Source organism: Mastigoproctus giganteus, chromosome 2 (genome assembly GCF_048544385.1).
Source record: "Mastigoproctus giganteus isolate SK-2022 chromosome 2, ASM4854438v1, whole genome shotgun sequence".
In the NCBI taxonomy this organism is placed as follows: domain Eukaryota; kingdom Metazoa; phylum Arthropoda; class Arachnida; order Uropygi; family Thelyphonidae; genus Mastigoproctus; species Mastigoproctus giganteus.
The window spans coordinates 254011859-254038123 of NC_143576.1; the positions used below are offsets into that span (position 1 = coordinate 254011859).

General features: G+C 36.5%; 1 protein-coding gene across 6 annotated transcripts in view; it reads left to right on the forward strand.

Annotated features, from left to right (window-relative positions):
- Positions 1-26265, forward strand: part of HUWE1 (HECT, UBA and WWE domain containing E3 ubiquitin protein ligase 1) — a 1105343-nt gene that overhangs the window by 602285 nt on the left and 476793 nt on the right. For all 6 annotated transcript variants that reach the window (XM_090389849.1, XM_090389845.1, XM_090389850.1 and 3 more), the window contains 2 exons: positions 11244-11396; positions 18398-18561. In XM_090389849.1, the coding sequence (XP_090245975.1) occupies positions 11244-11396; positions 18398-18561 (317 nt within the window). The remainder of the gene's footprint in view (positions 1-11243; positions 11397-18397; positions 18562-26265) is intronic.

Genomic DNA, 26265 nt, shown 5'->3' on the forward strand with positions numbered 1-26265 from the left:
TATTGTTGTTACTACATTATTTCCTGGATACTGTAGATATGCCTTATACTTTACATTTATTCTTATTTTAATTATTAAATTATGTTCCCTGTCGGGTCAACGATGTTCAATATGTGCTTGCATTAATACTTTATATTATCTTTTTTTTTTTATTGTAAAAAAAAATGAACTGCCTTTAATTGGTTTAGATTCAAATTACTCTAAATTTATATATCTTAGCAGATATTGATCATTAAAGAAACCTTGTCGTTTCTTGCCTTCAGTCTGGGTGGTTGGCCCCAGTTGAAGTCACCTAGATTGTGGATAGACAGTGATAAGTTTTATGTATATATTTTAATTTTGTGTATATTTATATATACTGATCTCACTTTCTCCCTTGCATTTCTTTAAATCTGTCTTGGTATTGTATTCTTGAACGTCTTCAATATTTTGTGTGTGTGTGTGTCACAAAGGCTATGCATATTGCAGTTGTACAGAAACTGTTCTCAGTCTACCGCACAAGCCATTTGCTCTTTGAAAAAGTCCTGTTTTAGTGCACTAAATCATGAATTATTGTTATAGGCTTATGATTTTAATTATAACAGAAATGTTAAATTTCAATATTTATTATTCCATTTCTGCTGATGAACAGAATAAGTAACCTGCATTTACTCCATAGTTTTATGAATTATTAACTTCCAATGCCTGAATCAGTTGCATTTCATGCTTTGTGATTCCAAATTACATTACATTGAGGTACATGAAGGAACTGAAACTGTACTCTCATACAAAGTTAGTAATTGGTAACAAGGTAATTAGCTTTACTTTTCACTTGCTATTAATCACCAAAAAAATAAATAAATAATTTAAGAAATAAAAATTTAAATTTCTTGAAATGTTCTACACTGCATATGTTAACTATCTTATTTCTTTTTCTGTAATTAACTAATTAATAAGATATAAAAGTATATAGAATATAATATATAACAGTACTTCTTTTTGTAATTATTTGTCTTGCCTTTTAATAATAAGTATTTCCCATTTCTGCTGTTTGACAGAATAAGCAAATAATGATAATTCCTGATTTATGTATTCAGTAAAACCAATAATAAAAAAGGAGCAATTCAAAAATGCAGTGATTTTTTATATTACTTTTCTGATCTATATGTAATGCTTCAGCTACAATATACAGCATATGGATAGATTGTGATATGCATGAACAAAGCCAGGATTTTTTTTTTTTAGAACAGCAAAGTATAGAATTTGATGAAAATCTATATGCTGAGAGTTGTTGTTACAAGGAATATTTGAAAGGTTCCTGGTTGATATATCACTAAACTCCTGAAATAAATGGAGAAATTATTTGCAGAGTTTGGTGATGCATTACCTTTTCAACATAGTCCTCTTTGGAATCAATACAAAGGGGACCAAATTGAAATGCACTGCAGCATTGAGGACTCTAGTGATATGTTATGTTTTCAACATAGTCCTCTTTGGAATCAATACAAAGAGGTCTACATTGAAATGCATTGCAGCATAGGTGGCAAAAGGCCACCTATGCTGCAATGCCTTGATTCCAGCTGCAAAGAAAGTTTTCTCTTGGGCCTCCAGGAATGCATCCACTGCAGCAGTGACATCACTATCAGTTGGAAAATGGATGCCAGCCAGGTATTTTTCCAAGGAAATACGTGAAAGTGAAATGGTGTTAGATCTAGTGAATATGGAGGATGGTCCAAGATTTCAAATCCATATTCGTGCAGCACAGCCAGCGCAGTGACAGACTGCTGATCAGGTGCATTGTCCTGGTGGAAGACTTCTTTGCTGAGTTTTCTCAGTGTCTTGGTCTTTGTATTCATGCAGACACCGCACAGGGACTGAATAATATGCTCCTCTGGTTGTCTGGTCTTTCTGTAGGTAATCCACTAGTAGCATCCCAAAATATAAACCACTGACATCACCTTTCCATCAAAATAAATTGACCATTCTTTCTTTAACGGGGAAAATAGCTGCGTTTCTACTGTTTGGGTTGCTTCTTAGTCTTTTTGAAGGTGATGAACCCACATCTCATCCATTCAAGAAAATTTGCTAAATCTGGTTGAAAATTATGCAAAATTTCACTTGAATTAACTCTTGTGTATTTTTGATCTGCTTTAACAACTTTGGGATCCACCATACTGACAACTTTCTCATAGTGAGAATCTATTATCTTTGGTATTCAGATGTATACCCAAGATGTTGGCAATGTACCAAAATGCCACTCATTGATCATCACCAGATCATGCACACTGTCAGTAACTTTAGAGCAATGAACATTGCAGGGTTTTTGCAGCCTGGGTTATATTCCAGGATCTCTAGGAAAACTACTAGGTTGGGGGGGATTCACAGACTAAAAGGTTAAAAGTAGCCGCATGTAGAGGTGAAGTGATTCTTGCACAACTTCTATTAGAATAAGTAGCGACCTGGAGCGAGGGGTGCTGGGGGTTTCAGAGACTGATGGCAGCCATCGTGAAACAGATGGCTGCCATCAGTTCTATTGGTGTTCTATTCCTGTTTAAGAATTTGTATTTTAATTTGTCAAATGTAGATGCTTTACTTTTTTTATTTTTATACCCACAATATTTATTGTAGGTTTAGTTTGCATGTAATGTAAGGAGAGGCTGCATGACAGTAAGGAAGGATTCGTTTCTTATTTATATATTATTTTAGCTCGGTTACTTCTGTTAACTAAATTCCAAATAAACTGAAAGTTGCCATCTTTTAAATGAAAAATATATACATTTTTAATCCAATGAAATGTATTTATCTTTTAAAGTTGTACTTTTCTACAGAATTTTTATTTATTTATTTATTTATTATTTTTTTTTTGTATATTACATCGCGCCTTTTTAACAAGTATTGGTAAAACTCAACTATATTCAAAATTGAATTTTAGTATAGTTTGCAATGTTTCCACTTTAAATTGTTTTCTTTGATATCCCCAACTGGTTCATTAATGAAAATAATTGTTCCACACAAGCATTCATCCCTTAAGATACTAAAACAGCATTCACAGATTTTTTTTTTACTAAGGGGAAAGGAGGTGATTATCCCTCTGTATAAGACAATGTTCTGGAGGCCTAATTTTAGGAAGTATGCAGATTTGCTTGAACATGTACAGAGAAGGGCAACAAGATTTTTTTTTTTTTTTTTCTGAGAACGAGGTTGCCGGTGCGGACGTGCCTTTCTGCTGCTCTTCGAACAGAGAAGTTTTTTCTGATTTATTTTCTGCTTTATTAGTTTATTAGTAATTACTTTATTAGTATATTTCTATTACGGTACTTAAGTTTAAAGTAACTTAGATAGAGATTTTGTAGGTATTACTTAGTATCGGAAAGGGTATCAAATACACGTGTTTACCGTTCGTAAATATCCGCCATTGTTACGGGAAAATTAATCAGTAAAATCTATTAATCTTGTCGAACTTCATTGACAATTAAATTGTACTTTTAACTTTACATATAACCACTTAGGTTACATAACATAAATAATTAGTAAAAACAAATAATTAATACATAACTTGATACGAAAGTTATATAAAGGGATTTCGTAGATAACACTCGTTACTGAAACATAAATATTTCGTAGATAACACTCGTTACTGAAACGTAAATATTTCGTAGATAACACTCGTTACTGAAACATAAATATAGCGTTATAACTGTGTTTGGATACAAGTTTAGGATTTAATTTTGTACAGAAATTGAAATTTTATTGAAAGTAAATCTAAATCATGACTCAAACCAGAGCAGCAAAGCAAAAGGCTCAAGCTAATGGGAATGCTGTGGCCCAGGGGAGAACTGAGGGGGGCAGTTGTCCTCTGAATCACAGCCTTTTAAGATGCACTATTTGCTTGATGTTTGCGGAGCAGTCAAGTATGGGACATGATACTGCCATGGGGGATGTCTTTGTATGTGTGCGATGCAAGGAGTGTAAGGGGATAAGGCGACAACTCAGCGTTGTTATGGGCCTATATAAGAGCTTGAAGGACAGGGTGGATGCCCTCTAAGGATTACAAGTGAGGGGCCCATCAAGCTCTCAGCTGCCCACACCAATGCCAGAGCTTCCACTTGGTCATCGCGCAACACAGCAGCAACCCCCAAGGCAGAATGCGCTGGTCCCAAAGGAACTAGTAGTTGTTGGTGACTCTATTGTCAGGGAAACGGGAAACATGCTTTGTAAAAAGGATAGGTGGAACAGGACCAGGGTATGTCTGCCAGGGGCAAAAGTTGATGACGTTGTAAGAGCGGATATCATCTTTTAAGGGCACAAAAGGTGATATAGTTGTACACGTTGACACTAATGATATTAAGAGCAGGAGACCGGCGGAATTACTTGACAAGTACAGGTCATTGATAAAAAAAAGCCATGAATTAGGGTTGAAATTGAAAGTGTCTGCAATTCTGCCCAGACACGATAGGAGGGAGTATATGATGAGAGCCCTGTCAATCAATTCGGCCCTGGAAAGATTGTGCAGGGCTCAAGGGGTAGAATTTTTTTCAGCCTGGTCTGTACTTGTTAACAGGAGAGACTGCTTCTACAGGGATGGGATACACTTAAATAGAAAGGGTGCAAGAATATTTGTTGATGCTATCGAGGCAGTGTTAGGTGGGTCGGAAAACTGCTAGATTGGGGGGATACAAGGACTAATGGACAAGGACTAATTAACAGTAGCCACTGGCAGAGGTGAAAGTGATTCTTGCACTTCTTCTATTGGAATGAGCCGCAGCCTGGAAAATAAGATGCAGGATATTTCAGAGACTGCTGGGAATCATTGGGGTACAAGAAAACGCATGGGTTGTGTTAGGGTAGCTAAGAAAAAGAACAGGTGCATGTATACTTGTGTGTACACCAATGCTAGGAGTTTAGTAAATAAATTTGATGAATTTGAGGTATTGCTCAAAACATCAAAGACAGATATTGTGGGGATTTCAGAGACGTGGTGTCACACAGATATAAGGAATGCAGAACTGGAATTTGGGGAGTACAATGTCTACAGAAAGGATAGACAGGATAGGAAGGGAGGAGGGGTTATGCTATTAGTTAAAAAACACATAAAATCCAAGGAAGTGAAGCCAGTCGACATCGCTGGACAGTGCAGTGTCGAGTCAGTTTGGTGTGACATAAGCATTGGGAGATCAATATTGAGAGTAGGAGTGTGCTATAGGCCTAATGACTCTGATGAGTATAATAAGATATTGTACAGGGAAATAGAGTGGGCCAGTAAATCAGAGTCTTATAATGGGGGATTTTAATTTCCCAGATATTGACTGGAATTTGGGGGCTGGTCACTCACACAGTAGCAAGGCTTTTGTTGATTTAGTGGATGATTGTTTTCTACATCAGCATGTTCGGGAGGCAACTAGAGGGAGTAATACTCTTGATTTGATTATCAGTAGTGATTCTTCATGCATTAAGAATCTGCAGATAAATGAACCACTAAGTGGCAGTGATCACAGTGTGCTGAAGTGGGAGTTACTCAAAGAGGTAACTACCATTAGGGGTAAAGGGAAGGGGTATTGCTTTCGTAAAGGCGACTACAATGGACTGAGACAGTATTTAAATTCTATACAGTGGGATCAACTGATGATATTGCCAACAGCAAATTCAAAATGGGAAGCATTCGAAGAACTTATCTTGGAAGCTACTAGGCTTTACATACCAACTAAGAAATATTGTTCAAGGTTTAGGCCTAAATGGATGTCAGATGAACTAATGAGGCATATGGCAGAGAAGAAAAATGCATGGGATACATACAAATTAACACGTGACACAGAAGCCTATGATAGATACAAGTTGATCTGTAACCAAGTTACAAAGGAGGTTAGGCAGGCGAAGGCAGATTACGAGAGATCCTTGGCAAGGGATGCGAAGAAAAACAGCAAAGAGTTCTTTACTTATGTAAACTCTAGAAGGAAGGGGATGAATCAGATTGGTCCACTTGAGATCGATGGGTCAACTGTTGATGACCCTGCTCAGGTAGCTAACAAACTAAATGAATATTTTGCATCGACATTCACACATGAGGAGTTATTCAGCGAGGGGAATGCCAGAGGTATATTCATCTCTAGCAGTAAGCTAGAGAATCTTGTAATAACTGAGAGCAAAGTGGAGGAGAAATTGTTGAAGATAAACACAAGAAAGGCACCTGGGGTGGATGGGATCTATCCAGTTATATTAAAGGAGGCAGCAAAGGAAGTAAGCAAACCCTTAGCCATAATTATGAGAGCTTCCTTGGACTCAGGGGAGGTACCCATGAACTGGAGATGTGCAAATGTGACCCCAATTCACAAAGGGGGATCAAAGGCTGACACAAGTAATTATAGACCTGTGAGTTTAACTTCTGTTCCCGGAAAATTAATGGAGGCACTGGTTAAAGAAGCACTGCAGGATCATTTAGACAAGACTTCAGTTATAGCTCAGACACAGCATGGTTTTGTTAAGGGAAAGTCTTGCCTGGTCAATTTGATTGGATACTATGATGCAGTCACAAAAGAACTGGATGCAGGGAATAACTTTGATATTATATACTTGGATCTTAGAAAGGCTTTTGATACTGTTGCACATGGAAGACTGCTGCACAAATTGGAGCAGTGTGGCATTGGAGGCAAATTGCTGCTATGGATAAAGGGGTGGTTGAGGGGGAGAAGACAGAGAGTGGTAATCAATGGACACTGCTCATCGTGGACTAATGTTATTAGTGGAGTCCCTCAGGGTTCAGTGTTGGGTCCTTTATTGTTTTCTGTATTTATAAATGATATTGATGATGGTATATCAGGCTTAACGTCCAAGTTTGCAGACGATACGAAGGTTGGCAGGGTTGTCAAGGACACTACTGACACTGTGCTGCTGCAACAGGATTTGGAAAGGTTGAGCAGATGGGCTTAGAGGTGGCAAATGAAGTTTAACATTGACAAATGTAAAGTACTACATATGGGAAACAGCAACCCCCAGAGCAACATATCAACTGTGTGGTATTACACTGACAGTGGTAGAGAGTGAAAGGGACCTGTGGGTGGTTGTGCAGGGAGATATGAAGTTCTCTGAGCAGTGCAGACGGGCTGCAAGAGTAGCTCATGGTGTATTGTCAATGATATATAGGAATTTTTCTAGCTGGGATAAGGAGGTGATTATTCCCTTGTATAAGGCAATGGTCAGGCCACACCTAGAGTACTGTATACAGGCCTGGAGGCCTCATTTCAAGAAGGATGTAGAGCTGCTGGAACGAGTACAGAGAAGGGCAACTAGATTGGTGAATGGGACAAAGGGGTGCTCTTACGAAGAAAGGCTTAAGTTTTGCGAATTGCAGTGTCTGGAAACTAGGCACCAGCGAGGTGATCTGATAGAGGTGTACAAAGCCTTGAATGGTTTGAGCATGCTCAATGCTGATGGGATTCTTCCTCTTGCTCAGAATAATCACCTGAGGGAGCATAAATTCAAATTGAGGAAAGACAGATGTAGGATAGATGTGCGGAAATTTGCCTTTAGCCAGCGGGTGGTTGGTAGGTGGAACAGACTTCCATCCCTTGTGGTGGAAGTTGATAGCCTAAATAAGTTTAAGGCTCAGCTGGACAGGTATTTCGAACGAACAGAGGGGTGAAGTGGAAGTGGTTATTTTTATTTATTTATGTTAATTTTTTTTTTTTTTTGGCTGATGCTGCATAAGCTTGCTTTCTTGCATCAAATTCCTCTACTAATGCTAATGCTAAGATTGGTGAGGGAATGAAGGAATCCTCTTACCAATTACAGCAGCTGGAGACTAGGCACCTGAGAGGCCGCCTACTCTCCAGCTGCTGCAATAACAACTACTGATTATCACTTAACCTATTCAGATGGGATTGAATATTTTTTGATGCGAAAGACTTATCCAACTGATACTTTAGGCTCTCAGTTAAATTTCTGATTATTTCTATTTGTTTCCATTATGGTTATATCCCTTCTATAATCAGTATTACTTTACACTTCTTTCTCAAATGCAACTATATTTCAGCCATTGGATTTTTTAAAAAAAAAAAAAAAAACGGAATATTATTCAGAGTATCTGATCCATTTTGAATCCTATTATTATTTAAAATATGTCCACAGAAACCAACTCCATAAATATGTTTACCCAGATAACCCATTACCTTTTTGAAAACGTTATTCTAGCCTTTTCGATCTCAAAAAATTTGTGTTGATTTATCTGCTGAGAGTGCTTTTATTTTATGAAGAATATTTTCTTCATTTAAAGCTGCTATTATTTTGTTGCAGAGTATTTCTGTAGTTTCTCCAACAATTGCTGAAAATTTTTAAAGTTTTACTTGCACTTCTTTCTCAAAATTGAAGTACTGCAGTAAAATAAGTAATAATTTGGAGTCCCTGTGATTGGGGAGATTAGCGAAAACACAGATAAAGTTACACCCTGTTTGTTTTTTGAAATTACTTTTGGCAAGAGTTTAATACATTGGTAATGATTGTTTCCAGCAAAAATCTTTTCAAAAAATTTCTGAGGTACAGCCCATTGATCATAAACTGCGATTATGAGATGTATTATGATAGGCAAAAGTTCCTTCTTAGCTGTAAAATCTTTTCTTCATCTCCAAATGCTTTGTTTTTAAAGCAACTTCTCAAATTAAAGAGACTTGCACTAACTAAAACTCTCCTGAAGCTATAAACTTTGAAATGTCATCTTCTAACTTAGATGAATTGAAAATTGTCCTAAACAGGGCATTTTACCAGGGCTATAAGTACGTTAGTAGTACAGTTGTGGAGACTCACAGGAAATACAGAAATGGAGAGTAAATGAGCCAAAAGGAATCAAACTCTCACGGTTCTGTACAAGCAATGCGAGAAAATATTCCTGTATTCTCATTTTCACATTTCAAATTTGAATATCAATAAAGAAATTTTGCAAAAGAGGAAAAACTTTGGGACAAATAACAAAGGGGAGCTGTCCCTCCAAATTTAGGACAGATGTTCATCTTAATATAGTGCTATGGAGAATTTACAGCCTGATTGTTCTGGTTTGAGTAGCAGTGAGGAGGATGACAGTGTACAATCTAACGATGAACAATAATGACTGGTAGGGAAGGTTTCATGTTTGTAGAGCTGCATAGAAGATTATGTAGAAGAAAAAGGTTTTTTTTTTATGAAAAAAAAAAAAAAAACAGTAGTATTATAATGCAGGTAGTTCCGAACTTAAGGAGTTAATTCATTCCTAGCACACACTTGAGAAGCAAACTCCTAAGTCGGGAATTCATTTCCCATAGACAATGTTAAAAACAGGGGTTACATTCTCAACAATGAGATTAGTTAAATTGATTTAGTTAGATTGGTTTAAACAATGATTGATTTATCGAAAGAAATGAAAACGTAGCCTTTAAAATCAAGTAAATAATAATAAAAAAGAAATTATTTATGACTTTCAAATGTTAGAGAATGTTTATTATTCATAATCATTTGCTTCAGAAGCAAACTCCTAAGTCGGGAATTCATTTCCGATAGACAATGTTAAAAATAGGGGTTCTTATGTTCTCAACAATGAGATTAGTTCGCTTATTAGTTTATGTTTAAACAATGATTGATTTATTGAAAGAAATGAAAATGCCTGTAAAATCAAGCAAATTATAATAATAAAGAAATTATTTATGACTTACAAATGATAAAGAATGTTTATTCTTCATAATTATCGACTAAATGCACACTTATCGATTACTCATTATTGGCTGGGTACTTGTTGGTTCGTTGCACAAGGAGTCATCTTTTTTAGAAACGGTTCAAGAGGCATTTGCTTCCAAGATAATGTTTTCTTTTTTTTATAAATTTCGCAATAGCATGCATAAGCATTTTTTTAATGGCACGCAGAGACTGCAACTAACACAAAACGTGTAGAATAACAAGTTTACGAAGCTTCTTAAAAAAAAAGGGAATGAAGAGAAGATTCTGAAATTTTATGCTTTTTATACGATTTTAAAATTGCAGTGAAGGGGAAACATTTCACCATAATAACATAAAAAAACCACACAATTCCAGCTATCAGTATTTTTGCAAATGCAATAGCATTATTTCTATTTGTTTCCATTATGGTTATATCCCTTCTATAATCAGTATTATTTTATAAAAAAAAAAAAAAAAAATCTATCTAGTTCACTCTGGATAAAATGCAACCATATTTCAGCCATTGAATTTTTTTTAAAAAATCTGAACGGAATATTATTCAGAGAATTTTCACAGAAATGGATGAAGTATCTGATCCAATTTGAATCCTATTATTATTTAAAATATGTCCACAGAAACCACAATGTTCTCTGTATAATTCTACCCATTTATAATTGCGTTCACTAACAGAAAATCCCAATAAAATGAAAAGTACAAATTGTTTTTATTTTTTTATGGTCGTGACCTCCAAAAATGTGATTTAGAAAAATATCACAAACATGTTCAAAATTGGTTCTTATAACAGAACATAATTATGGTAGCGATGAAAGCATAGTGCATTTTAATGATTTGAATTGATAACTAATACAATTTACATTATAAAATGACGTTTTAGAGAGATAAGGAGCTTAGTTTTATAGAGAAAAAAAAACATCGCTTTACAGTATTAATCTGTTTCCACAGAAAGTCTGTGGAACAGATTAATATCGTAAAGCGAGGTATATTGTGTTGTATAGCTATGTGCATGGTTTTAAATGCAGTATTTATGACTGTTTTAACATTCATTTTTGCAATTAATGTTCATATTTTCAATTTTGTTGATACTTGAAGGGGGGGGAGAACTCAGCAACTCATAAAGCGGGAACTGCTTGTATCTCTAAAGAAAAGTTAGAAATTGTCTAATCGAAATAAATAGATGTGGTGAAATTTTTATTTTAATAAAATAAACATGTTTATTAGTCAGTAAATTGGATACAATATTATCAACCCACCTTGATGAAACTTACTCGTTTAATCCAAATAAATAGATATTCTTATATAAAAATCTGGGCATTATGATTAAAGATAATCATAGGTGAAAAGAAAATTGTTGAGTTGCTTTTTTTTATTATATTTGAATTTAAAGATTAAACTTTATTCAGTTCTGAGATAGGTAATTTTTGTTGATTTTGATATCTTTCTTTTAATTAAGTGTAAATGCAAAAAGGACTCACAAATGTATATTGAAAAAAATCTCTGCTTTCTAAAAGTTTGTTTATATGTGTATGTGTGTGTGTGTGTCATGTTCATATGTGGTTATACTCTAATTTTAGGACTGTTCAGCGTTGGCTTTTCTTTTAGACAATCTCCTTTCGCAATGCCAAAATGCTGGAGATAAAGATACGCCAGCACTGGCCCGGGTTCTTATAGCTGCTTTGGCCTCGTGCAATCATAGTCCTGAAGCTCAGACATCAGTTGTAAATGAGGTATGTTAGAAATTTTAATACTGTTATTTAAAATATTGTTATTATTTGATATTTGCAAAGTTCAGAAATTTGCTGACTTTGTGGGTGTCACATCTGGATAATTATCAGTAAATACTCCTTAATCAAGTGCAGTAGTGTTTTCTGAGAATTTTTTTTATGTGAACTCCAAACATGAGAGGTATTAGAACCTATAGTGCTTAGTACCGTGCTTGGATTGGAGTTTGAGAAGACAAAAAAAGGTATTTGTTGACATTGGACTTGAACTTCTGTAGATTGTAATTTTCAGGAAATACGTATGAAGGAAGGTTGTTCCAGAAAACGGCAGTTGAATGAATAAATGAGGAAGATGAAAAGTTGGTTCTGTGGGTTTGAAGTTGAACAGTAAATGGATGTTGGCCGGTGGTGCCACGTGTTCGGACTGTTTTGAAAGAGAGAGCGGGAATTATAGAAGCCAGTTCAGAAGAACAGTGCCCATGGAAGTATCTGTAGAAGAGGCATGCAGCAGAAACTGTACGTCTATGAGAAAGCGAGTGGAGAGACTCTGTTAGACATGAATCATTAATTAACCTGATTGTCCTCTTCTGAATGGAATCAAGAAGCCTGAGAGAGGTTTTGGGGGCACCACCCCAGATGTGGGAACAAAATTTCATGGCAGGGCAAATTTGCGATTTGTACAGAGTGAGCCGCTGTTTGGAAGAAAAGTAACACCGAGAGCGAAAGAGAAAACAAAGTTTTTTTAGATGCTGAGGAAGCAATATTTGTAATGTTCTTGTGCCAAGAGAGATTAGAAGTCAGGGTAATCTCCAAAAGAGGTATATCATTTTGACTAGAAATCGGAGTGTCACTAAAGATAAGCATAGGAGCAGAAGAATCCTTTTTACGAGATATAAGACAAGACTGAGTTTTAGAAGGGTTGAAGTCAACTATGTTGTCTTTGCCCCGGTTGGAGAATTACCTGAAGATCAGCATTTAATGAATTGGTAACAGATTTTTGAGAAGTTGAAGCTGATTGAGCAGGACAAGGTTTCTCAAAATGGAAAGTGGAATGCAATGTGCTATCATTGGCAAAACTATGGACAGGATTTCCAGTCAATGTAAGAAGGTCATTAATATACAAGAGGAAAAGAGTGGGGGAAAGAACTGAAGCTTGGGGGGGGACACCGGCATTAGTGGAGAAGTTAGAAGACAGAGAGCCATCTACCATCACTCTCAGTGAGCGATCAGAGAGAAAACTGGATAACCAATTACAAAAAACAGTTGGCAAACCATAAGATGGAAGCTTGTTTAGAAGACCTTTATGCCAAACACGATCAAAAGCCTTTGATATGTCAAGAGCAACTACTTGTGTTTCACTGAACCTTTCCATTGAATTAATCCATAAATGGGTAACATAAGCCAGAATATCACGAGTGGATCGACACAGACAGAATCTATACTTGCAATCATTGATCAGACTGAAGGTTTCTAAGTAGTTTAAGGGTTGGCGGTTAATTGATTTCTCCATTACTTTAGAAAGAGTAGAAGTAATTGCAATGGGACGATAATTGGATGGGGGGGGGGGGATTTTCACCCTTTTTAGGAACTGGCTGGATATGAGCAAATTTCCAAGCAGAATGAAAAACACCTTTGGAATAAGAAAGTGAAAAAAGCGGCAAAGAATAGGAGTAAGTTCAGAAGCACAGGTTTCGAGAACAAGTGGAGAAATACCATCGGGACCTGGAGCTTTCTTAGCATCAAGATTCATCAAAATCCTTCTGACATCCTTTTGAGGGAAGACCACAGGAGGCATTGAATGGAGCGTGTGGGGAATGGTGGGAGGTGTTTTACCAAGATCATTAATACATGAGCTGGAATTAAAATGGGATGCTAGCAGGTCAGCTTTATCTTTGGCTGAAGTGACAACAGAACCATCTGGTTTGGACAGTGGTGGAAGCAGAGATGGGCAATAGTTGCATCCAATAGCTTTGGAAAGAGACCAGAATGCTCGGCTACCATCAGGGTAAGAAGCAAGTTTTCTACTCTTAGCCTGTTCAATCTCTAGCTTGGACTGATTAATAACTGCTTTACAATTGTTGCGAGCTTTGGTGTATGCAGATAATGAAACTGAAGAATTAGAAACAAGCCAATTAAGATATGCAACATTCTTCTCTTGAACAGCCTTAGCACATTTATTGTAAAACAAAGGTTTAGATAAAGGACGAGATTTTAAAGTGGAGTGTGGGATAAAGGATTCCATTCCTGCAAGAATAATTTCACGGACACGATCTGAGCAAACGTTGACATCAGAAGTTTTGAAACAGTAATCCGACCAAGGAAAAGAAGAAAAGAAGTCTTGCAGGTCATCCCATTTTGCATTCTTGTAATGCCAAACAACACGAGGTTGGGAATAGTCATGAGATAAAGGTTCCATTGGAGAAGTGATAATCACCAAGTTGCTTAAGGACCTCTCACTTCAACCGTGTACTTAGAAGGGTTGTTTGTGAGAAAAAGATCAAGCGTATTGGCTGTAATTAGGATTATCCGGTATTCTTGTAGATAAATGAACAATCTGTGGTAGGTCATTAGTAATTGCGAAAACGGAAGCCAGCTGGAGTTGTGAACATTAAAATCACCAAGGAAAATTACCTCACTATTAGGAAAGTTGGACTGGAGAAAGTCAAGTTGCAAAGAGAGGTAGTCAAAGAGCTCCAAGTGATTAGTGAAATTGGGAGAATGGTAGAGACAACAGATGAATTTGACACAAAAGGATAGAGAGATTTTAAGCCAGAGAAGACCAAAGAGAGGAGATTCCAAATTGCCAAGTCTAAGAGATTCCAAATCTGAGATGAGTAGTACTTGAATCAACTGATAACTGAGATTCTGTCAGAAGAAGTACATGGGGTTTGGCAGACTGCAATTGGAAATGGACATCGTTGAGATTAGAATTGAGACCACGTTTATTTGTGAAACGGATTAGGAAGTGCTTGGGAGGTTTATATCTTTTCGCAGATAAGCTGGTTCCATTAGTTTTACAATTCATGGTGTATTCAATATTAAGAAAAGGTGGATGGGACATGCTGTATGAAGTAATGAAATTTTTGGATCTAGGCACACACGTGGTAAGAATATACCCAGATCCTTGACATAACGTGGCCTCAACAATGCTCCCCGCATACATACTACTTGGACTCCTTCCAGTCACTATCTGGCAGAGTAGAGGTAGCAAGATTATACACTAGCTGATCCGGAAGCCTCCTAGAGAGTTACCAATAGGTTCGGTCCGGTGTACTAACTAGCAGCCGGCCTGCGAACACCGTTTTAGAGCTGTACCCTTGAAATGTAAGGAATATTGGATCTCGCCATGACGTTCATCATAACCTGAAAAGTCATCAATCATGCTGCATGATGGTAGAGATAGGGAAGGGTTGACCGGAACTTAGCTCTAGAGACTAAACATGGGTTCCACCACTTCAAGCCTCCAATAAGCAAAGTGGTGGTATTTCACCTGTTGATGAGAGTCATCTGCCACCTAGTACTGCCTAGTAACATAGAGGGGTGGCGTTCCTCTATGTGGTGTGGGCACCACACCTCGACCACTGCTTCCGTTGGTTCACACCTCTGTGATCACCCACCATGTGCTTATGCATGGAGGTTATACCCAGGATTACTAACAGATCCACCATCGTGAAGGTGCATGCGCAGTGTTTGGCTGGCACAGACTGTCTGGACTTCGCCGAAATTGGGTCCACTTGACTTGAGTGTCACCCGAATATCAGTTCCATCAGCGTTTTAGACTCCCAGTAGCAAGTACAGCTTGTTTGGCATATCTGAGAGAATGTCTGTGACAACCTCAAGGACCATGTGCATGATGAAAAAATAACTTACTTTATAATCTTAAAAATTGCCAAGATGTAATCCAAAATTATTGCTTTTTTTTTTTTTTTTACAGTTTGTTCTGAATATGACTGAAAAATCCATAATTTTATATCCAAAACATTTTAATTATTTTTAAAAAATGAAGTTACCTCTGCCCTTTATCCTTAAACATGCAATTTATTTTTGTCATCTGACTGATAGCAAGTGAAATTTCAACCTTGCTTGCTTCAAGAATTTGACACTAGTTGGTTGCAAGACGTGGTGCTTTTAATTATCAAGTATAGGCCTAACTTTTTTTTTTTTTTTTTCTCTCTACTTACGAACAATAACACAAAGATTCCAGAGATGCCTTGAATTTTCAATAGAGAAATCAGAGAAAACACTTTCCTTGGAAGATATTGGAATTGTCGGTTGTTTGGACTAAATGGACTAATTGTATAAAAAATTGGTAAAATTGTGTGGGGTCTTGAAAAACCTGCACATCTGGCTAAGTGTTAAAATTTAATTACTACATATCTTGATGCTCCGGTGAGGGATTATGCATCTTCTCAGTATCAGAGGGATTATGCATCTTCTCAGTATCAGAGGGATTATGCATCTTCTCAGAATATCAGGGTGTGCTTCAGTAAGACCAAATTTTTATAAAAGCAAAACAAAATTTAAAAAAAAAAAAAAAAAGTTTGAATTCAGTTGCCTCACTTACAGATCCATTAAAGCAGCCCTTTAAACATGCTTCACTGGCAGATTCTTTGTAACTATTGAATATTGAATATGATGGTTCTCCAACACTAGATTTATCAAAATGTTTCACCCTAAAAACATTTAAAATAGCATGCTTCACTGTTAAAAAATGATAATATATATAATACTTATACTCAATAATAAAAACATTCATAGGCACCTCCGTACCCAGGTGGGTAGGATCAGCAGTGTGTTGCACACGCTTCTTGATTACACCAGGGTTCAAGCCCGGGACCACCAAATACGGAGGATGCTGAAAGTCAGGGAATGACCATCACATATTCCCGGAGCAGTATGGCCTTAGTTGCTAATGCTCCTAAGAACCAAATAACAAACAAACAAACAATTCAGTTGTCAAGCTCCCACACTGTTTCTTCCCACCCATCCTTTGTGAATTTGTATTGACTTGAGCTTTGCGTTACAGTAAAAGTATTTTTGCAGGATCAGTTTATATTAATAGTAGGTACTTATTCTCTGACTTGTTTCATGTATTCACATTTTTTTGTTTCATAAATTTCTTGGGCAGTAAATATTTTGGTTGTATATTACATATTATAATCATATTAGACTATATATATTTTAGTGCAATTGCATCATTTATACACAGCTAAATATAGATTAGCAAATTTGCAATAGCGGCATCGTTTAAGTTACATCTCATATTGTGAATACCTTCACAATGAGTTGCCATGACATTGTCCTACTTCGAATAAGTAATGCTTCACCCGAAGGAGAAGACTGTTGTTACTTATTCTCAGTGGATACCACCACCCAGACAGCACCGTTTCAGGGCCATTTGGCCACTTCTTTGGTAAGTGGGTAGGTACCCAAGTGATGTAATGATGGCAAAACAGTTGTGAAGTATATGTTCACAACATGAGAGATGCCTGATGGTGTATGATATAAGTTAAGACTCTAATGCATTAGGGCTTAAATCGTCGTGCTGCGAAAGAGATTAGACTATGTGTATTTTAGTGCAATTGCATCATTTATACACAGCTAAATATAGATTAGCAAATTTGCAGTAGCGGCATCATTTAAGTTATTGATGCAGGTGCTGTCTGGGTGGTGGTATCCACTGTGAATAAGTAACAACAGTCTTCTCATTCGGGTGAAGCGTTAGTTATTCGAAGTAGTGCAATGTCATGGCAACTCGCCGTGAAGGTATTCACAATATGAGATGTAACTTAAATGATGCAATTGCACTAAAATACACATAGTCTAATCTCTTCCGCAGCTTTAGACCTTAAGCCCTAATGCATTAGAGTTATAATCATATTCTAATTAGAAATTCTTATAATACATTAATATGAAGACATTGATGAAAATAGAAAAGGTTGATAGTCTGGTCAAGAATGGATTCCAGGCTTATTTGATTAATCTATATGGGATATCTGGATAATCTGCTTGTATCAGCCAGTTAATGCTTATGTACAAATTAGTATTAACTAGTTTCAGCTTTATGAAGTGTCTAGCCACCATCATTGCACTTTGTATGTGGCGTTATATGCATAAATTATTACAAGTTGCATATTGTAGCCCTCTTTATAAATTTTGAATCCCAGCCAACTTGTGTGAATCCAAATTTTGAATCCCAGCCAATCCCAGCCATGTTGCATACAAACCTTTCTGTTCATTCTTGGGATCAGTATCACAGTTTCCTTACCTCTTCATTGAAAAGAGGCAAGGTCGTTAGTCTTGTGAGCATTGTATTGATTTGGAATGACTTTGGACCAATAGAACTGCCAAACCTAACAGACTGCTCAACTGTGAATATTTGTGTGGGGGAAAATCCTAAACGATCTGGGGGCCATGAATGACATTACCAAACTTCTTTTGTGGATCAGTTCTTTTTTGCATAGAGTAAAAACTAAACTGTTACACTACTTGGAGCCTTATTTTCCTTAAATCTTTTTCAGAGTTTGCATTACATTGTCTTTTGGTTGGTTTATATTCATCCCGTGTACAATTATTGTCTTTTACTAACCTCATCAATTCAGAGAAAGATGAATAATTTCTGAAATTGCCTCTTTGAGTATTTTCTGTTTGTCACTTATATGTGTTTAATTCACCAGCTGTACACATTGAAGTAACCTATAGAAATTCAGCTGTGGTTTTGACATCTTGTTTTGTTTTCCCTAATTTAAAAGTCCCTAATTAGTATTCTCATACAAATAGTATTCTCAGTATATTTTTATTCTATATTATTTTATTTCTTTAGTAGATACATTTTATCCACTTAGCATAAGGTGACTTAACATGGAAAAATGTCATTTTGCTGTGATTTTTTTCAGTAAATTCTTTGATTTTACCTTAGCATTTCCTACATTATAAACATAAGCTTGAATGATAAACACCGAAAATAATTTAGTTTAAATTCATTTTCATATGTTTACTATTTACAGGTCAAATCTGCCCTTCATAGAGCCTTGGCACTGCCTGAAAGTAGTGACAAGCATTCACGTATTCAAGCATTGACTGGACTAATTAGCACGATGATTGAATCGTGTCCTGCTGCATCATCTTCCCAAAACCAATTAGGAAGTACTTTTAGGCACCAGCAGAATAGGTAAAATTTAAAAATATGAAATGATTTATAAAATATGTGAAATGGAAAAGATAGCATATTTCTCTTGTTTCTACTTATTTATAAACTTTCTGGTAAAATCAAAAATGCTGCAGTATATGCATTTCTGCTTAAAGAGCATTTTTGATCATTGTATTTATTTAAAAATATTACTGTTTCAAAATTGTAATAACAACACTTAATTTTTAAACAAATGTAACATAGGAAACCATAGCCCAATTAATGAAGAAAGCATGCTAATGGCGTGCTCTTTGTATAATGTTAAAGAGATATAATGTTATGCTAACTCTGTTTCGAACAACGTAGAACAACTACCAGAGAAGTGGGGGTGTCAAACTTAATTTTACAGTGCAGTAGCAGCACTTGTTTAAGAATGGGCAGTGCAATTTTTATAGTGATACAGTCAGTCCTTGTATAACATGTGTTTACACTACACGAATTCGATCATACATGATTTATAAATAGGGGAACGATATTGTATAAAACATCAACTGAATTCGCTTATGAAAGATTCGCCTTTGTATTTACAAGAAATGGCAATTGAACGCGGAATCACCCCAATTGAACACAACACGATAGCAATGAAGAGAAGATTCTGAAGATGTATTTATGCTTTTTATATCAGTGAAGGGGAAACACATTTTGCCATAATAATGCAAAAACCCACACAATTCCCGCTGTCAGTCTTATCGCAAATGCAATTAGATTGAGTTTACTGCCAGTTTATAACAGATTCCACTACCAGAAACGCAACTGGAAATGGTTTTTATTGTTTTATGGTAGTAACTCACAGAAATGTGAGCCAGTGAGGTGTTAATAGTGTATGTATCAAGCGTACCTCCTCATTTTGTAATTGTGCTTTATTCTCTAAAAATGAGTAAAATACTTAAAAGGTGTGAAAAGGAAGAATCATGCTGAAGATGCTACAGGTTCAGAGAGAAAAAGAAAACCAAAGGTCGTGGGTTCGGATCAAAGTACTGCAAAAACCTTGTGAGGTGCATTATGGCCAGAAGCCGATGTACCAACAACTACCAAAAAAAAAAAAAAAAAAAAAGCAATATTGATAGACAGGCGCAGACTGGGTCCAAAATTCTTACCTGGGAAATTTTGTAGCGTCCTCATACTAGTGTTTATGGCCAAAATCACATTTCTGGCCTCCGGCCCACCAGGGTTTCCCCGATACAGTTTATGGCCAGTCTGCCTCTGTTAGAGAAAAAAGATAAAATTATGAAACACTTTGAGCAAAATGAAAGAACATGCATATTGCATGTGCTACAGGCCTAAATGAGGCAATGCCGAGAATTAGAGAAAATAAAGACTTTCGTAACAGGAACAACTCAAAGTGTAAAATCCATTAGATCAAGGCACGAAGAATTGTAAGAGATGGAACGGCTGTCATCTGTTTGGATAGAAAATCAAACAAAGAACAAGTTTGCTTACGATAGAAGCAAAAGCATTAGCAAGATTTTATTACGTAATAGTCATATTTATTGCATTATTTATTGTGTTTGGTAATGATTTGGTTACAAATGTGTATTCAGTCTTGGGTGGTCGGCACCTAACCCTATTTTTCCCATAGGATCTGTTATTCATATTGCACAAGGGTTTCTAGGAACACAACTATCGTGCTATATGAGGACTGACTATATATGAATTATAATAAAACCAGTGCTATGATAAAACTTGATTTCTTCTAATTCTGTATGAATTAGTTCTCTTATGCAGTATGCATACCATTTCCAATTTAATCAGAAGTATTCCAGTGATTTCATTTTCTGATTTTAAGAAAAGGTAGGATTTCTTCTGGTTTTCAGTCAAGCATTTTTAAAATACGCAGATTCCTCCTCCTCCTTACTCCCCCAATTACACCTACTGGATTTAATTATACCTGTTGAAGTGCAAGCATCATTAAATTCAGACAACTTTTGACCGTCTTCTGGCATTTGCTGTATTCAGTTCGTTATCCTTGATACGTGACTAGCAGATTTTTAAAAAATGCATGGTTACATTATTTGGACCATAGCCACATTTTATTTGATCTAATGCTATCAGTTTTACGGTTAGTTATTTGGACATAGAGTGATAATCATAACATTTTTCAGAGACAAGGCAGAATACAAACTTTGGCGAAGGTAAAGGAAAGCCAACACGAGAACCATGGCAAACTACTAGAAACTTACTGGACGGACTGCTTTGCCGCCACAGCAGTGTCTCCCTTCATTCTTGGTAAACTAGTGGTGCATGTTATCGGTATCGACAGTAGAAGTAGAGAACAATATATTGATTGACACGTAGGCATAACAGACGATAACATCATAGCGATAGTGATTCAGTGATGTTCTGATACATATGTATGTAAAGAATCTCTTTTTTTTCCTATTATTTCCTTCTATTTTCTAGATTAGGAAATATAAGGGAACCTTTTCCCGTTATTTCCTGACCTAACATTTAAGGTCAGGTTATGAAATATAACGAAAAATAAAGATATCAGTAATATGATTTTTTTTTTTTTAATAGCAAAAACACTCGTGAACCCCAGTAATCTGCTTTTAATAATGAGCAAAAACTAAATGGGGATGATAGCATAAAGGCTTAATTGTCAGTACTCACCTCAGTTGATCTGCTCTTTTACATCATGTTACGGAGGAATAAGATCAAATCTAATTTAGAATATAGATTAAAAATTAAAAATTCTTTTAAAAATAATGACAAATGTCACTCAACACATCCACTTCCATAACCTCCAAATTGATTCAACTGTTCCTATTATTAATTTAAAATCCAGTTACAAAATTTTTCAATATGAGGAACTCTTTATAGAATGGTGTCGCCGTAACACTAATTTTAATGTTTTGAATACAAAACTCCCAACAAATCTTTCACCAGTCTGGAACCTGACACACATGGTGTTCCCACATGTTTCGAAATGCATCAAAGGAAATCAGGACTATTTAAATACATAGTTCTCCTTTTACCCATCATTGCCAACCAGAAACGTTTATACAAAAGTCTCTCGCTGCAACTATTGGCCTCATCTAGCTTTCATGTTAATATTTCACATACAGGTAGTTCCTGACTTTACGAGTTAATTCATTCCTAATGTGCACTCGTAAAGCGGTAATTTATTTTGTATAGACGTGTTACTAATTAATTTGTTTAAACAATGATTGATTTATCCAAATAAATGAAAATGTATCCTGTAAAATCAAGCCAATTATATAATAATAGAAAAATTATTTGACTTACAAATATTAAAGAATGTTTATTCTTCATCGTCATCAACTAAATGCACACTTGTTTATCACTCATTATTTGCTCGGCACTCATTGGTTTGTTGCACAAGGAGCCATCTTCTTCAGAAATGCTTCAAGAGACGTTTATTTCCAAGATAATCTTCTCTTTTCTTTATAAATTTCAATAGCATGCATAAGCATTTTTAAACAAAATGTACAAATTGCAACTAACACAATTTGCACCGAGTAACAACTTTACGAAGCTTTAAAAAAAAGGAATGAAGAGAAGATTCTGAAAATTTGTTTTTTTATACGATTGAAGATTTCAGTACACGTTTCACCAACATAAAAACCACACAATTCCAGCTATCTGTTATTGCATTTTCTCAAATGCAATAACCAGGAGTTTACTACTGTTTATAATTGATTGCAGTAAAAAAAAAAAAAAAGCCCAATAAACCGCAAAGTGCAAATTGTTTTTGTTTCATGGTCGTGACCTCCAGAAATGTGCTTTAGAAAAATATCACAAAGCCGTTCAAAATTGGTTCTTATAACAGAACATATGATAATGATGAAAGTGTAATTTGTTTTAATGATTTGAATTGGTAACAATTTACACTACAAAAATGACCTTTTAGAGAGTTTTATGTAGCAAAAATTAACTTCCAAGGTCGTGGAACGAATTGTCAAAAAACAAGTGTTATTGGGTACTTTGTATTGCAGGGGTGGCCAACAAGTCGATCGCGTATTCAATTTCTGTCGATCACGACAAATTTTAAATATACAGTCATCCCTCGATTTGTGCACCTTGTGCAATGAAATTTTTGAGATGGTAGATTGCGGCACATTTTGAAGGAAAAAAGTAGATCGCATCACAAATTAAGTTGGCCACTCCTGCTGTATTGCATAGTTACGAGCGTGGTTTGAATTCCGGTATTTATGAATGTTTAACATTATTTTTTTTTTTTTTTATTGCAATTAATGTTCATATTTTTGATTTTGTTGATACTTGAAAAAAAAAAAAACTCTTAAAGCAGGAACTGCCTGTATATGACAACCTGGAATAATATGGTGCACTTCTTCTTCCCTGGGCAAATCTTAACCACAGATCTTTTAATATTTTTAAAAGAATTTTTAATCTATATTCTAAATTAGTTTTAATCCTATTCCGCCTTAACATAATGTAACAGAGCATATCAGTTGAGGTGAATACAGATAATGAAGCCTTTATGCTACATGCCCATTTAGTCTAATTCATATACGGTACTTTAAGATGTTCTATTAATCATCTATTAATTACATCTTCTATTGGCACTACCAGTAACACGTGCCATCTCTTTACTGAGAATGCTGGGAAAAAATCTGCAGTAGCAGCAACTAGTTTTTCTGGTAAGTTTGTTGTGGTTCTCATTTTGCCTTTCTTTACATTAGCCCAAACTTCAAAAAAGAACAAGAAAAATATTACCTGCTGCCAGTCTATTTAGCAAACATGTAAAAAGAATAATATCCATTTTGAATTTCAGTTTATTATTTCAAGAGAAAATAAAGTCACTTCAGAAGGTAGGAAAAAAATTCAGATTTTTAAACCTTGATTAACAGTAACCATTATGGGAACACTATTTTTGAAGGTCACTTAGCAGGTTACTTACCACTACCACTGGGTTAATCATCAGAAATGAGTGTGATGGAAAGTGCATTGACACCGAAAATACTTTATTTATCGTGCTAGTTTATTTGGAAGAATGTCCATTTATGATTTCTCTCCATCTGTTCACAAGGCAACCCCTGATCCATTAAGTATTTTCTCTGTAATCCCAATTTTCACTTCTTTGTGATATCATTATAATAGTCAAACCAGATTGTTCAGGGAAAATCTTCTGTTTTGAACCTGTGCTATTTTTCTTAGGGTTTCTCTCTTGCTGAGGTGATTCTCTATTGAGTTATTAACCGTGGACTGTATGACTTTATTCACCACATAATTCTGGCTTACCAGTCAAATTTTCCCATTTATCTGTGGGGGGGACCACATTATTTAGTATTAGCAATGGCCACGTGGTGCAAGGAAGCCTATGGCTTATGCTGCACCAGCCAAAAAAAAAAAAATAAGAAGAAGAAGAAAATTAAAAGGAAAAAAAAAAACAATTGTAACGAATGGGCCTGGTGTACTGGGGTCCATGGTTGAAATAACATACACATATAAATCCAGTTTAATGTAAAAATACAAATATATACTAACAGGCAATAGCTTTCGAGACTGGTGTGTTTCTTCATCAACTGAAATTCAAATACAAAATACAACGGATAAGTGCAATGAGCTGAGTGAGGCACGTTAATCATGTGCCATTGTTGTTGCACGGACGTGCACTGATTTTACTCCACTGATCATCTAGCATTAAAACGGTTGTCTCTAGGATGGGGTATAGACGTATGCCTTTGTGGCGGTTGGTCTTGAAACGTCTAGAGACACATGTCAATAAACTCGTCCAAACATGGCTTAAAGATAAGATCATCGCGACTACAACTCAGCGTCTTCTACATGCTACTCGCTGCCAACTACCAGAATTCTGCGGATTACCAAAGATCCACAAACCGGGTATTCCCCTCAGACCAATAGTGTCATGCTGCAGTGCCCCAATGTATGAACTGTCAAAGCATATTGCACACCTCCTCTCACCTCTTGTAGGAAATATCTCACACGCCGTTAAAAATAGCAGTGAATTCATCCACCTCATTAAGGACCTGTCAATCCGTGACAACACTGTCATGGTATCATTTGATGTGATTTCTTTATTCACTTCAATTCCCGTCCAACAGGCCGTGCATTGCGCCAGAAGGCTCCTCGAGAACGACTTAAGCCTCCAATCCAGGACATCACTATCCACTGATGACATCTGTACCGCCCTCAATATATGCTTATCAAGCAGCTTCTTCACTTTTGAGAATTCAGTCTATCAGCAGATACATGGCACTGCTATGGGTGCCCCTGTTAGTTCCGTAGTAGCCAACATCGCCATGGAAGATCTGGAGGAGCGGATACACCGGAACCACCTACACCTATTACAACATGGTGTAGATACGTTGACGATATTTTTACCATAATACCACCTGGCTCTGAAACAGCACTACTGGAATACCTCAACTCCTTATCTAATTTCATCAAGTTCACCGTAGAGTTAGAGGTCAATGATGCGCTCCCGTTCCTGGATGTCCTAGTGCATTGCGTAGGCCCACATCTAGAGACTTCAGTATACCGCAAACCTATGCATTGCGGTCAATTCACTAACTACAGATCCGACCACGCACCAAGTCATCTCAATAGGACTGCCTGCACCCTATTCTCCAGGGCTTGGAGCCATTCCAGCACTGATGCAATTAGGCATAACGAGATCTTCCGTGTGAAGGCAGACCTAACCAAATGCGGTTACCCATCCCATGTGCTAGGCAGGTGCCTATTACAGGCACAAGAACTCGCATCCCACCCAAGGCCACCGAACCAAGACGGTATATCGTCCGCCTACATTCCCTATTATCCAGGTGTGTCAGGACGGACCTTGAAGATCCTTAGAAATTACAACATCAAATGTGTGCAGTTACCCTACAGGAACCTACGTTCACTTATCTCCAGTGTGAAGAATCCTGTCACACCTCTCTTATGCAGCAATGTAGCATATCGCATCACCTGGAGAGACTGTGACAGTTGCTACATAGGAGAAACATCAAGGCGTCTCCAGGATCACCTTACGGAACATGACAGAGCAATCCGGCTTGCCGAAACTGACTAGTCCGCAGTTGCGGAACATTTTTGGGCCAACAACCACGATCTTGATCCCAAACATGACTTTGAAGTAGTAGACCACTCACGACACTTTCACCACCGCCTATGGCTAGAGTCACTTAACATATTAAACAATCCAAAGGCAATAAACCGCCACAAAGGCATAAGTCTACACCCCATCCTAGAGACATCCGTTTTAATGCTAGATGATCAGTGGAGTAAAAGCAGTGCACGTCCATGCAACAACAATGGCGCATGATTAACGTGCCTCACTCAGCTCATTGCATTTATCCGTTGTATTTGAATTTCAGTTGATGAAGAGACACGCCAGTCTCAAAAGCTACTGCCTGTTAGTATATATTTGTATTTTTACATTAAACTGGATTTATAACTTATACGTGTATGTTATTTCAAAAAAAAAAAAAACAATAAGAAAAAAGGAAATAAACAGCCTACGCATTTTCCTCCTCCTCTAGGTATCCAGCTGACTTTTGAGTTTCGCCAGACTGTCAGCCACCCATGGTAGAACTTATTCCAGTAATTTATAACTCGCTGGCTAAAATAAAACTTCCTGCAATCCAGTCTAAACATTTCCCTGTAACTTGAAATTATTGCAAAGCATTAGTTTCCTAGGTGAATGAGAATCATCCTGAGGTCTTATAGTTATCTTGTTAACAT